At 51.8% G+C, this 17,691-nt stretch overlaps 1 protein-coding gene across 1 annotated transcript in view; it reads right to left on the reverse strand.

The window, feature by feature from the left end:
- The window catches only part of LOC112885445 (uncharacterized abhydrolase domain-containing protein DDB_G0269086-like), a 30,775-nt gene extending 18,324 nt beyond the window's left edge, over window positions 1–12,451 (reverse strand). Inside the window, exons 1-2 of the mRNA XM_025951066.1 lie at window positions 12,158–12,451; window positions 11,659–12,049 (exon numbers count right to left, since the gene is read on the reverse strand). Coding sequence (XP_025806851.1) covers window positions 11,659–12,049; window positions 12,158–12,451 — 685 coding nt within the window. The remainder of the gene's footprint in view (window positions 1–11,658; window positions 12,050–12,157) is intronic.
- Between the last annotated feature and the right edge of the window lie 5,240 nt (window positions 12,452–17,691).

Raw genomic sequence — 17,691 nt, forward strand, 5'->3', positions numbered from 1 at the left:
TCGTGGTTGCACTATTTTCCTGGGTGGTTCTCCATGTTCCGATTAAACATATGATCTTGTGATTAACAACACAAAGAGCATGAACATGGAAAAAACAGGTGTAACATCATCATTGTTGTCATCATGGTTATATATTATTCGCAAACCAGAACCAGTTATAGCAACTAAGCAATAGCTACCCAACATAAAGGTAAAACTCAGGTTGACAAGCAACTAAGCAATAGCTACCCAACATAAAGGTAAAACCTAGGTTGACAAGGAATGATCATAAAGACTAGGCATATCCTTAATTAGGATCCATCAAAATTAGAACACATGCGTGCATAAAGAAAATTTGTATTTATTATGATTATTAGGATAAAAGAATGATCAAGGAAACACTTGCCTTTCTTTTAGAGAATAGCTGCTCAGAGTCTTCAACTCTTGTTCTTGAAACTCTAAATCTTCAAAACTCTTGGATCACGCTCCTTCTAACGTCACACAAGCATCGGACCGAAGTATACAAGCAAGCAAACAAACAAGAACAACTAAGAACAGATACAACAAACAAAAGGAAAACTTTAAAAGAGTGTACTAAAGAACAGGGCTCGTTGCTACAATCACAAGAGCGCAAAAAATACGGAAAACGGAGCTAGGGTTGAAAAGAAACATCTATCGAAAGATTTGTGCTATAAAAGAAATAAAAGAACTATAGTCTTTTATTTATTTTAATTTAGAAATATAATGTAAAAGATATTCAAAAGAGAATATCACTAATTATAATTAACTCATATTATATTTGCAATTATAAAGACGAGGTACACTTAGTCAAATTTTATATATAATTGTCTATGTACGAATTATCCGAATTAAACAATTAATTAGAAAGAAACTGGTGAGAGCATCTAAACGTCGAACTTTATGGTTCGTGTTGAACTAAACAAATTATAACTAAAACACATTTAAGTCGATATTAATCAAATTAACATTAATTAAGAAAACCGGAGTAAAGACTTAATTGAATTTTATTTAGAAAAACTAGATGAGAGGACATTAATCAAATTAAATCTATATTAAATTTTGAAAATAGGAGTTATGGTACCACAACACTAATAAACGATAACTTAGGGTTTTAGAAGACTAATGCAAAAAGAATGGATCTAAAATGTGGAGACTACGCATGAAACAAGATTGTAGGGACCTATATGTAATTAACTATTGACTTCAGGGGCTAGCAGCAAACAATTGCAAGGCATAGAAAATAGTGCTTGCAAATTAGGAAAAATTTAAGGTTAGATCTGAAAAATACCACGGGTGGGGCTGGATTGAAAAGATGTAATAGATCTAGGGGGTTTTCTGCAAATTTTATAAGGTACAGAAAAATACACAATAATTACAGATTTTTTCAGGGGATAAATTGCAAAAAGCTCAAGACAGCCCCATGGTGGCCAGCGGCCACTGTTTGCCAAATTCTCAGCGATTCCGGGCATGGGAGGTCACAAGGAATGGGGCAAATGAAAGAGGACGACGAGGGGATTCGATTCCATACCTTACTTACCGCGGGGATGTATTGTGGTGGCCGAATTTTGCCGGAGAAGTTGCGGCGGTGGTCTGTTTTGGGCGGCGGCACCTATGTTCATTCTGGCGGCGGCCTACAGGGGGGAAGTGGGCAGGGGGCAAGGGCGGCGCACAGGGGGAAGGCGAGGCGCAACGCTGGGCAGGGCCAAGGCATGCATGAGGGGGGCGACGGCATCCTGGTGGCGTAGGGACTCGGGCTGGCGGTGGTTCTGCTCATCTTGTCCTGGGCGGCAGCAGCGTTGCAGCGAGGGCGCTGGTGGCGGCGCACAAGCATTGGGGGAAGGCAAGGCGCCGCGCTGCAAGGACTCGGGCTGGGCGTGGAGGAGCATGGCGCACAGGGGCAGGGGCAGGGGCAGCGCGGCAGTAGGGGGCGACGCACGGCAGTAGAAGGACGGCTGGCACGGCTCAGGCAGCAGGGCGTAGGGGAAGAAGGGTGACGGTGGCTCTCTGGGCAGGTGTGTCGTGGGGGATAGAGGCAACAAGGGCGCGCAGGAGGCGATGCAAGGGAGGGTGATGGCGATGCTGGCTGCAAGGGGCGCAAGCAGCAGGGAGTCGTGGGGGAGGCTAGGGCCGGCGACGGTGGTAGAGCAGACCTGGGCGCTTGGTGATGCGAGGAAGGATGCAAAGGCCAGGGGAACAGGAGGTGCAGGGCGCGTTTAAATAGATTTGGAGATCTCGTGCTAGGCTCGGACTTGGACGAGGATAAGGACGTGCGGCGCATCGGGCTGGGACTCGTCCTTGAGTCTAGACTACCCATGGGAGAAACGAGATTGGGCTGACCAGCGGGTCCCACAATTTAGCGAGCAAAGAGAGGAAGGAAAAGGTAAAGGAAGGAGGAAACGACGGTGGCCGAGCGAGTTCGGTTATGCCCGAAACAGGTTCGGGTGGAGGCAGAACATGAAAACATACTGACAGTGCTAGTTGAACACGAACGGGCTATTCGAGGACGTGCAATAGAAAAGAGAGAAATCAGGCCGAGTCATTGGAGCTGACGATGATCGAACATCGTCGGAAAAAACACTGAAGATGAGCCACGAGGTATGTTTCAAGCATGACTTGATTGGGGGGTGGGGGGAAGTTAGAGAATCGGGAGCTTGATAGTGCATCCTAAGGGTTCGCAGAGGATAAGGTTAAAAGGATGTACAACAAAGATACGGCTCGGTCTGACTACGATGAGAATTTGATATCAAAATAGAAATATTTTCGAGAACATATTTTTAAGCTTAAAATAAATCTAGAAAAGTCCAGATAAATCTTTTAAACCACGAAAAATATATCCAGAAGAATCCCAAAAATTCCGAGGAAAACTCGGGAGGTAATTTGAGATACGAGGAATTCAAATAAAATATTTGGGATTTGAGAAAAGATTTTAGAACTTTCCAATAAATGGATTTAGCTCTACGGAAAAAGAGAATAATTTCTAGAAAAATCTGAAAAATTCTTGAAAAACCCTAAAGATGGATAAACACATTCTAAAAGATACTCACATCCTAAAATTAAATATTTTAGGGTGTAACACATAATCATCCAGACATGTCCAAATTACAACACAGGTGTATCATGACCGCTGCTTTTAGCCCATAATGACACCTTAGTCCCTTTTGTACTATGAAACTGTTGGTACATACAGACAGGGGTACCTCCTGCTAGGGTGTCCAGGCCCCTGGCGTCTCGTAATCCATAACCCCCTTCTCTCCCGCTGGGTGACGTGGCATGCGACCCGGGCCTGACAGCTGGGGCCACGGTCTCCGGACCCTCCCCGAGCTCTGGGAAGCCCGGGGCCCCTGTGCACCAAGGAGGGCAGGACGGCTTTCGGGTTGCCCCCGCGGCCCCGGACCCCCCAGGGGGTCCGAGGCCGCTACGTGTGATAACCGGACCATCACGGGCCAGGCTCCCTCAACTGGACTCGAAGGGCCCGGACTCCCCTTCCCCCGGGGAGGGGTCCGGTGCCGCCACGTGCCGCTTGACAGAGGGAGCGGGACTGGCTCTGCCGCGTACCTGCGGCTGGACGCCCTTCGCGAGTCACCAGCCCACCTACCAGCATTAAATGCGGTAGCTGAGCCGGGCGCGCCCAAGTCAAAAGGTGCGGCCTGCCACTGACACACGGGGCAGGTAAGCTGACACCACGGTAAGCCCGCCTGATCTGAAGGCGGCGCGTCATATCACCGTGCACAGTGCGCGGACTGTGTACAGTCCTGTCACGGCGCTGCACGCGTGATGATGGTCTGTAATAGGCAAAGCCAAGGCGTGCGCTGTAACAGTGCACACGCACCGGGTCAGCGCTGCTTCACCGCCTGACGGGAGGTCCCGTCCTAACAGTGACAGCACGACTTCACTGTTATGCAACACTGACGCCGATACTGTGCAAGACAAGGCTGTACAGGGCCGTATCCAAGTTATGGATACGCACATCAACTTCCCGATTGAGAGGACTACGGAGAGGAGCTGGAGATGAAGATCTCCATATCTCTCTTAGAACAAGCTTCTGCTGGCCGGACCCACATGTCGGGGTCCAGCTCGGTATAAGCTCCCCCCTTGGACTATAAAAGGGAGGGTGTACACGTTAGAAAAGGCAGGGTTCCAACATCCAAGGTTAGACACAAGCACAAGACCAGACTAAGTTCTACCCAAGGCTCTCACAGTCAATACAATACCATAGTGGACGTAGGGTATTACGCTCCGGCGGCCTGAACCACTCTAAAATCTTCGTGTCCTTCCTGTGTTCATCCGCACACCGATCGAGCGCTCCTAAGTCTCTTCCAAACCCATCCTTAACTAAGGTTAGGCGGGTGCTTTCCGCCACCCGGCTGGAGAATTCCTCCGACATTTGGCGCGCCAGGTAGGGGGGCCTAGGTTTGGTTCACGTTTGATCAAAGTGCAAGGCCGCGATGGCGTAGGAAAACGGTCACCATGATCCCCTGATTGGGGAAGAGGTGGCGTCCACGGCGCCACACGCCTCTTGCCGTCTCGCCTCCAGAGCGGCTCCGCGTGTTGCCCCACCATGTGCGGCGGAGTGGGTCTCAGTGGCCCAATCGGTGCCCGCACCGAGCGGGCCCCTCATGGCAGCCAGGGAGTTGCTCCGCAACCCCCCTGGAGAGGCGGCTTCACCAGACGCGCACAGGCAATGGCGTGATGACGTCGACCGTCTCCTCAACCTGGCACAGGCTTCCCCAGGCTCTGCGGGGGGGTCTGTTTCCAGGCAGCGCCATCGCCAGGGCGGCGCATCCGGTTCGGTGCACTCACCGTCCGTAAGGAGTGCACGGACTGAAGACCTCCGGGCGGAGCTCAACCGCAGGCATGCGGGAGAGGACGCCAGGGTCTCTATCAAGCGAGCGCGCAACCGACGGCTCAATATTGAGGGTCGGGACCTTGCGCCCGAGCTCGATGCGGCTGCGGCCAGGCCGCAAGGACTCCCTCAAGCACCGGTGTCGGGCGTGGGCTGCGCAGCGCTCGCAGACCACCTTCGCGCGGTCGCCTGGCCGTCCAAGTTTCGGCTCCACCTGCCGGAAAAATATGACGGCTCCACCAACCCGTCAGAGTTCCTGCAGGTCTACATCACCGCCATCACGGCGGCCGGAGGTAACGAAGCCGTCATGGCCAGTTACTTTCATGTAGCCTTGACCGGGCCAGCCCGGACCTGGCTCATGAATCTTACCCCGGGAACCATCCAGTCCTGGGGTGAGCTCTGCGCACAGTTCACGGTGAACTTCGCCAGTGTGTACCAACAGCATGGCGTGGAGGCCCACCTTCACGCCGTGAGGCAACAACCCGGGGAAACCCTCCGGGCCTTCATCTCTCGCTTCACCAAGGTACGTGGAACTATCCCACGTATCTCCGATGCATCTATCATCACGGCCTTCAGACAGGGAGTCCGGAACGAGAAGATGCTAGAGAAGCTAGCGACCCACCAAGTGGAAGCCGTCACCACCCTGTTCGCTCTGGCGGACAAGTGCGCCCGGGCTGCAGAAGGCCGTGCATGGCACTCTGCAACCCAGGCAGGTCCCGCTCAGACGAGTGGACCCAGTGTCGCTGCCCCCGGCAGCGGCAAGAAGAAGAACAAGAAGAACCGTGGCTTCGACAAGTCACGGATTGGGGGTCCGGCCATTGCAGCTGCGACGACCGGGGGCCAGAACTCCCGTGGCAAGCGCCCGCGACAGCAGCGCACCGACCCCGGGTCGTGCCCTGTTCATCCGGGGGCTCGCCACAGCGCCACCGAGTGCCGCGAGATCCAAAAGCTCGCGGAGCGCCTCAGCAAGAGGCGAGACGAAGCCTCCAAGGAAGGCTCCTCCCCTCCGCGCCGGTCCGGCAAGGAGAAAGCCTCTGATGCCGACGCGGCTGCGACTGAGAGGGAGTTGGGGTATCAAACCCCCAACAAGGACCTCAAGGGACTTTTCCAGCAGTCCGATTCCGAGTCCGGCGGGGACGAGCGCCGCAAGAAGCTGTACGTTATGTACGGCGGCAGTTCGGAGCTTGTCTCCCAGCGGGACGTCAAGGCCCTTCGCCGCAAGGTCCTCTCGGTGAAGCCAGGGGTGCCGAGAGCGGCGCCCCATCAGCGGTGGAATGGCACTACCATCTCCTTTGGGCCATCTGATTGCCCAGAGAACATGGTGGGCGCCGGAGTGCTGCCGCTCATTACAGCACCCACCATCGCCAATGTTCGCCTTCACCATGTGCTGATCGACAGAGGCGCCGGCCTCAGCGTCATCAGCTATGCAGCGTTCAAGCACCTGCAGATCCCGGAGTCCAAGCTGGCTCCATCACGCCCATTCTCAGGTGTGGGCCCGGATCCCGTGTACCCGGTGGGAACCGTCACCCTACCGGTTACATTCGGGACAGAGGACAACTTCCGTACCGAGAACGTGCAGTTCGAGGTTGCGGAAGTTAACCTCCCCTTCAACGCCATCATCGGCAGACCGGCTCTGTATCGGTTCATGGCCGTTGCCCACTACGGGTACCTGGTCCTGAAGATGCCTTCTCCGGCAGGCGTCCTCACCGTCCAGAGCGATCGTGCCGCTGCTGTTGTGGCGGTCGAAAAGCTCCATGCGCTGGCTACAGGGCTTGCCCCTGTAGTTGGCACCCAGGGGTCCGACCCCTCAACCTCACGTGCCAAGGTTCCGGCCAAGGCACCGAGGGTCTGTCCGTCTGACACGGACAACTTTCCCGTGAAGACCATCCAGGTCGGAGTGGAGACCTCCCAGACCACCCGCATCGGTGGCAACCTGGGGGAGAAATAGGAAAGCGCGCTCATCGCCTTCCTCCGGGCAAATGTTGATGTGTTCGCCTGGGAACCGTCACAAATGCCCGGGATGCCCAGGGAGGTAATTGAGCATCATCTGAAGATCCACCCCGACGCCAGGCCGGTCCGGCAGAAGCCACGCAAGCAGTCCATTGAGCGGCAAAACTTCATCCGTGAAGAGGTCCGCAAGCTGCTGCAGGCTGGCTTTATCCAGGAGGTCTACCATCCTGTATGGTTGGCCAACCCAGTTGTGGTCCCAAAGGCCAACGGGAAGCTTCGGATGTGCATCGACTACACCAATCTTAATAAGGCATGTCCAAAAGACCCTTATCCACTCCCACGTATAGATCAGATTGTAGACTCCACCTCCAGGTGTGATTTGCTGTCCTTCATAGATGCCTATTCTGGTTTCCATCAAATCAAAATGGCTAGAGATGATAGGAAGCATACAGCTTTTGTAACAGTGGATGGTCTTTATTGTTATATAGTGATGCCTTATGGATTGCTCAATGCTCTACCCACCTTTGCTCGCGCAATGAATATCACTCTAGGTGATTTGGTTAGAGATATAGTAGAGGTGTATGTCGATGACATCGTAGTCAAGACTAGAGAGTCGTGTTCTCTATTAGAAAATTTAGCTCGAGTTTTTGACAAGTTACGGGCGACCTCCACCAAGCTTAACCCCGAGAAGTGCGTCTTTGGCGTATCGGCGGGGAAGCTCCTTGGTTTCCTAGTCTCCCACCGGGGAATCGAAGCCAACCCGGATAAGGTCCGGGCAATCGAGGCAATGAGACCCCCCCGCGCGCCTCAAGGATGTACAGAGGTTGACGGGGTCCCTGGCAGCTCTCAGCCGCTTCATTTTGAGGCTAGCGGAGAGGGCACTTCCCTTCTTCAAGTTGATGAGGGGGTCCGGCCCATTCACATGGACCGAAGAGGCAGAGCGTGCTTTCCAAGAGATGAAGCAGTACCTTACCTCCTTGCCGGTCCTGGTCGCGCCGGACCCAGGTGAGACACTGTTTCTTTATCTTGCACCAACGACCGAAGTGATCAGCATGGTGCTGGTCACCGAGAGGTCCGAGCCTCTCTCGCAGGGGGGCCCCGCGGACCCCCCTACAGGAGAAGGAGGACCGGCCCCCACCACTCCAGTAACCGGCCCTACTTCGGAGGGTCCGGCCGGGTCCCGACCCGGACAAGCGCTCAGCAGCCTGGGGGCCGACGGGTGCCCAGCTGGAGCCGAAGGGTCTAACCCACCTGGCAGAGTCAGGACCATCCAGAAGCCGGTCTACTATGTCAGTGAGGTCCTTCACGAGGCAAAGGCCAGGTATCCTGAGACGCATAAGCTTCTTTATGCCATACTCATTGCGTCCAGGAAATTCCGCCATTATTTTCAGGCCCACAAGATTGTGGTGGTAACCTCCTACCCTTTGAGGGCCATCCTCCACAACTCCAACGCCACAGGCAATATCGCCAAGTGGGCAGCTGAGCTCGCTGGATTCCAACTTGACTTCCAGCCGCGCCACGCCATCAAGAGTCAGGTCCTAGCTGACTTCGTGGCGGAATGGACACCTGCGCCAAGCGCCTCTGGGGGTCCGGACCATGGGACGGACCCCCCACGTCCGGAAGCCAGGGCCCCGGTGTTCACCGGACCCCACTGGACCCTCTTCTTTGACGGGTCCGCCTGTAGCAAGAGGGCCGGGGCTGGCGTGGTCCTCATCGACCCACAAGGCGAGCAATTAAAGTATATGGTGCACCTCGATTTTGAGGCCACCAACAACATGGCGGAGTATGAGGCCTTAATCTTTGGGCTCACGGCGGCACTGTCCCTGGGGTCCGGGAGATCCTGGTCAAAGGGGACTCCCAACTCATCATCAGGCAAGTCCGGGGGGAGTGTTGCTGCAACAACCCCCAGCTCGCAGCCTACCTCATTTATGTGAAGAGGCTGGAGAAGGACTTCGATGTGCTGGAACTGCAACATGTTCCACGCGAAGGCAACACAGCAGTTGATGCACTCTCCGCGAGCGCATCGACTCAGGCACCCGTGCCTGAGGGCGTCTTCCAGAGGCGTCTATTGAAGCCTTCCGCCCAGCCTGCCGACCTGGGCGATGGGGGTCGGAATAGCACCTCGAAGCTAGCGGTCCCGGCGGCGCTCCATCCGTGGTGCCCGCCAAGGGTCGTGTGCTCCCTTGAGGGTCCCGAAGACCTCAAGGAGCCACGCCCGGTTTCTCAGGAAGGTCCTGATGCATGGATCTCCAGGGTCCGGGACTACCTGAAAGATAATTTCCTTCCTGAAGATCATGCAACTGCTGAGCGCATTGTCCGGATGGCTAAGCGATACACAGTAGTAGAGGGGGATCTCTACCGCCGTGGCGCCAACGGCATCCTCATGCGGTGCATCACCCAGGAAGAGGGCCGCGACTTGCTCGCGGAGATCCATGGAGGCGAGTGCGGAAGCCACTCTTCATCCCGCACGCTGGTTGGTAAAGCCTTTCGGCATGGTTTTTACTGGCCGACAGCGCTCCAGGATGCAGCTGACTTGGTAAGGTCCTGCAAAGCGTGTCAGTTCCACGCAAAGCAGATACACACTCTAGCTCAGGCACTGCAGATGATTCCTCCCTCTTGGCCCTTCGCTGTATGGGGGTTGGATATCTTGGGACCTTTCCCTAGGGCCGTCGGCGGGTACCGGTACCTTTATGTCGCCATTGACAAGTTCACCAAATGGCCGGAGGCAACCCCTGTGGTCAACATCACCAAGGCGTCGGCAACTGCTTTCCTCAGGTCGATTGTGTGCCGGTTCGGGGTCCCGAACCGGGTCATTACTGACAATGGGACTCAGTTCACAAGCCAATACTTCCAAGAGTACTGTGAGGATATGGGCATCCAGCTCTGTTTTGCCTTAGTGGCGCATCCCAGGAGCAATGGCCAAGTAGAGCGGGCCAACGCTGAGATCCTCAGAGGACTCAATATCCGGACCTACTGTGATCTCGAGAAGCATGGCGCAAGGTGGATCGAAGAGCTTCCGAGTGTATTATGGGGGAACCGGACCACACCCAGCCGCACGACAGGGGAAACCCCTTTCTTCCTGGTCTATGGGGCCGAAGCGTGCCTTCCCCCGGAGATCACCATGGGCTCTCTTCGAGTCCGATCTTTTGATGAAGATTTGCAGGAACTGCAGCGTCGCCAAGACGTGGACCTCGTCGACGAGCGCAGATGGCGAGCAGCAGTCCGAAATGCACGGTACAACCAAGCGCTCCGGCGCTACCACCAACGGTTCGTGCGAAGTAGGGAGCTCCGGGTCGGAGACCTAGTCCTAAGGCGAATCCTGAATCGGGAAGGCATGCACAAGCTCTCCCCCAGCTGGGAGGGGCCCTACAAAGTGACCAAGGTGTGCCGACCCGGATCTGTTCACCTGGCTGCGGAGGATGGAACGCAACTACCCAATCCATGGAACATTGAGCACCTCCGTAAGTTCTATCCCTAGGACCTGGTTGAGAGGAAATTTTTCCTTTGTAATTGGTAGCATTGCCGTGCGGACCAGGGCGGTAGAGGTCCACCCTCGTAAACCCGGCCCCTGGCGTACATCGCACAACTCTTCTGTACCAATTCATTTAAGGGGAAATTTGTTCTCAAATGCGTCCTTGAACTCTATGCGATTCTAAGTTTTTTCGCTTCTTGTTACGCTAACCCCCCACGTGGTTTTTCGCGTCTGTGCCGTTCGAAGGCCCTACCAAAGCTGCTACACTATGTCTCTGCCTGGGACCCCTGTCTCGTGGAAGAAAAGGAACCGGACACCCGGGAACTGGCTTTAGGGAGACGTGCTCGTTCTTTGCTGGGGTCCAGGGTTGTGTAGCCGCTTAGCCTGGTTCCGTACCCTAAGCCTACACGCCCTGCCCCCCTAGACGGGTACCGTTGTACCTTGAACAATGGACCCGGGGGCCGGGGCCCCTTAGATTCCCGAACTGTGGCTCCGGTGCTCTGACTCGTTACGCAACGCAGTAGGCCTTCGCTGGCCGGACCGGGACCTCGTGGGGACGTCTACTAAGCGTCGATCTGAGTCACGTGCAGGACCTCGCTTTTATGGCAGCTAGTCCCGATTTATCGCGACTACCTCCCAGGGGGCCACAGGACCTCGGTGTGTCCAACAGCACTTTGCAGATCGACAGTCAGGGAAACAGCTAAGTTTTTCGCGAAAAGTAGACACATCAAATACTTAAACGCATTACTAATAATGTGCACAACATTTTAAAGTTATCTTACAATAACAGAAGTTATGTTACAAAAGAAATAACAAAAAAGATAATAGCACTACTGCTCTGGTGGTCCAGAGACACTCCCGCTCTCTGCAGGTTCGGGACGACGCCGGAGGCGGGTTGCGACCATGTCCGCCGCCTCTTGGACCCCTTCTCGCGCGGCGGCTGCGGTCGCCCGGAGGGGTCCGACCATGACAGGAGTCAGCTGGATTGAGGGGTCATGGCTCCGGAAGCTGGTGAGGATGTACTCGGCCATCCCCCTAGCAACTATTCGCCCCTTTGTCTCCAGGAGATCCTGCATCCCGGCCCCCGCATCCTGTAGCCGCCTGGCGGTGGTGTCCAGCAGTTGAAGCGCGGCGCTAAATGGCGAAGGAGCCTCTGGTACCCAGATGGGGTTGGCTCCGAGTGCCTCTAGCAGAGGGTTCACCGTGCCAACCCATCTTGTTAACCGGCCGGAGCCGGCGCGCTGCTCCTCCAGGAGCTCCTCCACCTTGGCCTCCCTCTCCTGGAGCGCAGCCTCGCGTTCCTGGAGCCTTCGGTTCCCGGCTGCCAGCTCCTCCTCCACGGCCTCTTCCTGTTTTTGGAGCTCCTGGAGCTGGGCCACCTCCTCTGCTTCACGGGCGGCCAGCCATTCTTCTTTCTTTGCTGCCGCCGCCGCCAAATCTGCGAGGGCGGCCTTTTCCGCCTCGACCGCTGCTGACGCCTTCCTGGCCTGGGCCGCCAGCTCCTGGGCGACCCGCTCCATGTCTGCTAACGCCACCTTCATCTCCTCCACGGCGATCAGCCCCTCAAGGGCTTCTGTTTCCCGCCGCCTGGCCGCCTTCTCCCGCTGGAGCGCCGCCGCCTCTCGGACGCGAGTTTGCTCCAGCTCCTCCTGCAGAAGCTCGCGCCCATGCACGAGCTTGGCGCGCTCCTCGGCGTAGCGGGCAGAGACGGAGTTGATGCAATCACCCAGGCGAACCTCCCAGTCGGAGAGTCGGTGGCGTTCTGCCTCCAGCTTCTCCCACTCCTGGCGCATGCCAGCCTCTAGCTCCTGCTGAGCTTGGTGGCATTTGGCTATGAGCCGGGGGAGAGGGACCTCCGCTGTGCTTGGGAGGAGGCGCCTCCCTAGCACCACCTCCGGTTCCTCCTCCTCTGCCGGTGGGGAGACGCTGCTGCCAACTTCGGCGACCCCTGGTGCCGCCTCCTCCGCCTCTTCCGCTACCTCCGGTGCCGCCACCTCTGCTGCCTCCGGCGCTGCAGCCTCCGCCGTGGCAGCGGCCCCCTCAGCCGCCGGCTCGGCTGGTGAGGGCCCGGCCTCGTCACCTGAAGCTGCGGCCGCTGCCTCCATAGCAGCAGCGGCCTTGGTGGCCTCCTCCTGGGGGGCAGCTTCGGGTCGTGGCGGGGTGGAGGCATCCGGCTCCGGGCCCATGGGTCCGGTAGCTTCTGGAGCTGCTTCGGGCGGGGGACCTGCTGGGGATGGCGCTGAGAGTCCCGACGCTGGCTGGGGGCCGGTCCACCCAGTTGGTACGTCTGAAGATTGCGGCCTGCCGTATCACCTATATGGTTAAGGACCGGAAGCCAAGAAAGGAAATGAAAAACCTTGACAAATTTACTTACGGGAAGTCGCACCACTCCCATCTGCCCCGGGCGGCTGGGGGAACCTTCCTCCCTGCCGAGGACCCCCCGGACCTTTGGGGAGCGTCCCCGGCCTTTGAGCCCCCTGGCGGCGGCGATGGGGACTGTGGCCTGACCTCGGACAGTGGTGGTGGTGTCGCGGGCCGCCGTTCTGGTGGTGGTGGCGGTGGAGTCTGTCGTCTCTGTGACAGTTCATGTATCTGTAAGCTAGGCTTATAATTTGATAGTGTGAAGTGTACGCTTGTTAGTATAAAACTTTTGTGTGTTTGTGTGAAACTGTTAAAAATTTAAAATACAAGTAAAAAGGGTATTTTTGTAATTACAGAAAAACATAGGGTTGTTTTTGCAAAATGTATTTGGATTAGGGTAATTTCAAAATAAGTGAAAGTGGTTTTGTAAACATGTTTTCCTTGTTTTAACCCTTGTAAAAATATATTTATTTATCCAAAAGTTTCATTGGAAATGTGTATGTTGAAGTGTGTAAAAATTTTGGGTAAAGTGGTAAAAACAAGGGTATTTATGTAATTTTATAAAAGTATAAGTCCTTTTACGCAAATATTTGATTTACAAAAGTAATTTTCAAAAGTTACTAGGGGCCAAATTATAAGAATGCAAGTAATCATGACAGCTTTGAAAACTTGCATTTAGGCCCAAGTTGTGTGTAAAATATGTAACAAGGACAAATCTTTAGAAAACTTAAAGTTAGTCCAAAATTTCAAAATAAAGTTGCATACTTTTAGTTTTTGAACTTAAACCCTAAAGCAAAGTTGTAGAGCTTGAAAAGTCATTTCTTCATTAGAGCCCTGTATCAGTGGGAAATTTAGTTTTACTTTTAGGCCCTTGAAGATTTTACAATTTGCAAACAGGTCCTTGGCGCTCTCCTACCCTTCTTCTTCCTCTGGCTGCTTCCCCTGTTCTTCTGCTTCACTGCCGCCGCCGCCATTTCTTCTTTAATCCCGGCGTCAGTGCAGCCCCCCCTGCCCCCTCTCCACTCCTGGGCACCGCCTTATCTCTTCCCCGACCTTATCCCTTATTTCCCCGTCCATTCCCGTGCCGCCACGCGCCTACCGCCGCCTGCCCGAGCTGCCGGTGCCGCTCACCTGAGCCGCCGCCGTGGCGCCCGGCCGTGCGCCCCTCCCTTCCCCTCCTTTCCCTATAAATAGCATCCCCAGGACCGCTTGGAGCTATTCCCCACCCCCCCTTGCGCCTTGCCCTCGCCGGAGCGCTGCTCCCAGTGCCGCCCGCCGCCGCCCTACTGCCTCCACGCCGGCAAACCTCCTCCGGCTGTCCTTCCTCCTCCCAAGAACACCAATAGGTGCGCCCGGATGCCCTCTCTCTCCCCACCCTATTCCCCTTGCTAATTGACCACTCCATCGCCAGAATTTGAGATGGAACCGAGCTCCACCGGCCATCCATGGCAGAAGGACCCAATCGTAAAGCCCCAAATCTTTCCAAGGGTCCAAATGAAAGTTTTCAACCCTTCCTTCCTTTCCAATGTGCTGAACTTTGAAAATTCTTAGAAAATCGTAGAAAAATCAAAAAAATGTAAAACTAGTTGGACTTGAATCTTTATTTCAAACTCTATCACTTTTGTTTTATGACCATGATGTGAAAATAGATAGTTTGTATTGTATTTAGAATAGAAGTAAATAGATGTTTGTTATTTCATGTGAGTGGTATTTTTGGCTTGTAAATTCAATAGAAAATTGTAGAAAATTCCAAAAATTGCAAAACCAGTTTTGTTTGAAATTAGATTTCGAACTCCACGACTTCTATTAAGTGGGTTTGATATGAAACCAAATACTTTTGAATCTATGTTAAATCTAAGACATGGGAGTGTAATATCCTATCCATAGTTTCAATTTTGTTCCTACATGTTAACTTTGTGATCATGATTTTTAATATACAATCTCCATAGATTAAATATGTAGTAATGTGGACTTTTTAAACCTAATCTTGTTTTATAATTTAATTCTTATAAGATTGATCAATTCCATTTGTTTTATATAAAAATTAGCAAAAGTCTTTTCAGTAAAGCTTATTTAATTAAATCTTTTTATCAAAATCTTTAAATATGTAATTGATCTGTATTTAAATTTTCAAAACTTTATAACCCTAATTATCTAGAGTTCACATTCAATTTGAATTTAATTTAAACTTGAATACTTGATTTCTGCTTTCAATTAAATTAATGCTATAGTCATGAGTTGAATGTTTATGATTCAAAGCTTAGGTTCCCTTTTTGTACCATGAGTTCTTGAGTGTTAACCTTTTGGATTGTAGCTAATCTTTGAAATATAGCTTGTGTCCTTCTTGTTTAGCCTTGTGTAAAAATTTTCAAGTCTTTTCCTGCTCTTTAGCTATGGAATTTAAGTGCCTTTGTGTTGTAGTTGATGAAATGTTTGTATGTAGATTTTAATCTTGCTAGGACCTTTTCTGTAAAATCAGCACACCCCGGCCTTTATCGATCACATACCATTAGGATACACTTATCGACTACATACCTATCGGCTGAAAGCAACTGATAAATACGTCGGCACAGCACAGCCGATGTCAAGTCGGCCAATCGGCTGAACGTAGCCGGTTCAGCACCTGATAATCGGCTGACAGCCGATTCACACCAAATCGGCCAGATCCGATCGACCCTGTAGACAGCCTTCTGAAATAGCCGATACGCACACAATCGGCAGCCGATGCTGATGCACTGTAGATTATGGTTAGCCGATGGCCACACCTATCGGCTAGGTACTCTGTCGGATTAAAATGTAAATCGGCTATGTGTGAACCTTTGTTAAACAGCCGATTTATCTGAGTTTTCACACTAGATCTTAGGATTCTTGCTTTCAGCTAATCCAAGCTGATTTTAGTTGTTTTCCATATAGGTCAATTGTGTCCGATCGATTCTTAGTTTTCCAATCTTTGCTGGCACACTTCTACCTGCCGATTTGTCGGCTAAGAAGTCGGTCACGTACAACCCATCAGCTATGCACCTATCGGCCACATTCTCGTTAGACTAGTTCGCACTTGTGGTCTCACCAACCTAGTTTAATATTAGTGTTCTGTTACACTTAATTCTTGAAATAGGTCTAACTTAGCTAACCCTATCGGCTATACGGCACTCAATTGTTGTGTTGACGTAATCCAGCCGATACAACCACACCTAGCTACCTAGGTTAAGCACATCTCAATTAAGACACAACTGCTTTAGGAATCATCCTTCTGCCAAAGTAATCGATGCTATCATCGATCATCTAGGAACCCAATGCACTCATCAATCGGCTCTGTTGTAACCCTCAACAAGTAGCTAATCCTAATTAGTTGTCCTTTTAAAACTCTACCTAAGTTTAGTTCAGATCTTACTGATTGTTATGTAAGTAATATGTTAAATGAGTGTTGAATTAAAACTTTGTTGTGAAGTAAAATAGTTTTGTGTGCACACTTGAATGTGATGTTGCATTACATGTAGATACGATTACTTTCGGCAACAGTACCTGCGAGATCTCCCTGGAGTTTACAGAGGATTTTCCTGAAGATCAAATAAACGTCACCAAGAGATTAACTGAAGCCCCGAACCAAAGTTCGGAAGATATTGACTTTACTGACTTCAGACCCACCAGTAAAGGCAAGCCCCGGACATAACCCACTATTTTAATTATACTGCAATCTATATCTATTTACGTATTCTATGCATTAAGTTCTTAGGATTTGCTTGAAACCCTAGTTGCATTCTCCTAGGAACCGATGTATTGAATACTAGTATTTGAGTCCGGCTAGCTGCTATGCTAATAGGGCCGGTAGAAGTCGGGTGATTTCCTGTCACTCGCGCGATATAGGAGTTGTAATGTTTACATTCCTATTATCACTATAAGGATACCGGACGGGAGTTCTGTGAGGTATCATGGTTGAGGTGATACCCCGTCTGTGTTGATGAATCTGATAAGGTCGCAGTGTGTGGTAGTGCGGGTTAAGCGTTTGAAAGTACTAGCCACATGCCGTGAGTTATGGGTAAGCGGTAAGCCTAGTAGCCAATCGGCCCGAGGAGTGGACATACCTCCCACCACATGTATTTGGTTCTTCTGGTTACTTATGTTCGATTGGGGAAATACGTGTTGCAAGGGCAACCAGGAATACGGGTTTTGTAGTCGCGCTACAGACGTATGTCCTGCACTTTGGGAGTGCGTATGTTCCTGCAGTCGCTTGTGGTGGACCTGTCCACGAGTCAGAATGAAAGGCAAACGGTTGCTTCGGAACTATCGTTGGATGTTCCAAGCGTGTGAGTTAGGTTTACCTTGCAAGGTTGAAAATTCGATTCTGAATCGTCCGCTTCTCACGAAGATTGAGACTGCTTGATCCCTTTACCACATAGAGTAACAAGAGCAATGTTATGATTATTAAAGATGATGTTTGGCTAAAGATCTTACCATGCTTGAGTAGTTATAGGTGCTCACCTAGAATGGATAATCAACTAGAACCTGAAAGGTAAAAGTTGAAATTAAGGATCTACTCTTTGTTGCTTTTCAGCTGAAACTAAACCCAGAACCATTATAAGCTTTCATAAGTCTAGTTATGGGCTAAGTATACCCAATTCCGGGTAAGCCTTGCTGAGTATTAGTATACTCAGCCTTGCTAGTTATATGTTTTGCAGGTAATGTCTTGAAGACCCTACTCTTCACTTGCCTTGGCCCTGTGCTCTTTCAGAAGATTGGTCCGTGGAATGGGATCCGTCCTCGGCCAACATTGATGGTATCGAGCGATGTCGTGCTCGGGCTTAGCATGACATCCGTCTTAACGATGTATTGTAATTATCACGTATGTTTTCCGCTGCTAAAAACCATAGTTTTAATAGTTTGTAATCTTTTCTCTGAATTTGATACTTCGTACCTCTTTTGGATACCCTTGTAATGTAATTTTCTCTGTGATGTAAAATGTGATGGTGATTGTATCTCTGGACTCACCTTCATGTGAGGTAACCTTATTTGATCCTGTGTATCAGTTGTTTATCGGGACGTTACCCGACAGGCCAAGGGATTATAC

Source organism: Panicum hallii, chromosome 3, assembly GCF_002211085.1.
Source record: "Panicum hallii strain FIL2 chromosome 3, PHallii_v3.1, whole genome shotgun sequence".
NCBI classification, from domain to species: domain Eukaryota; kingdom Viridiplantae; phylum Streptophyta; class Magnoliopsida; order Poales; family Poaceae; genus Panicum; species Panicum hallii.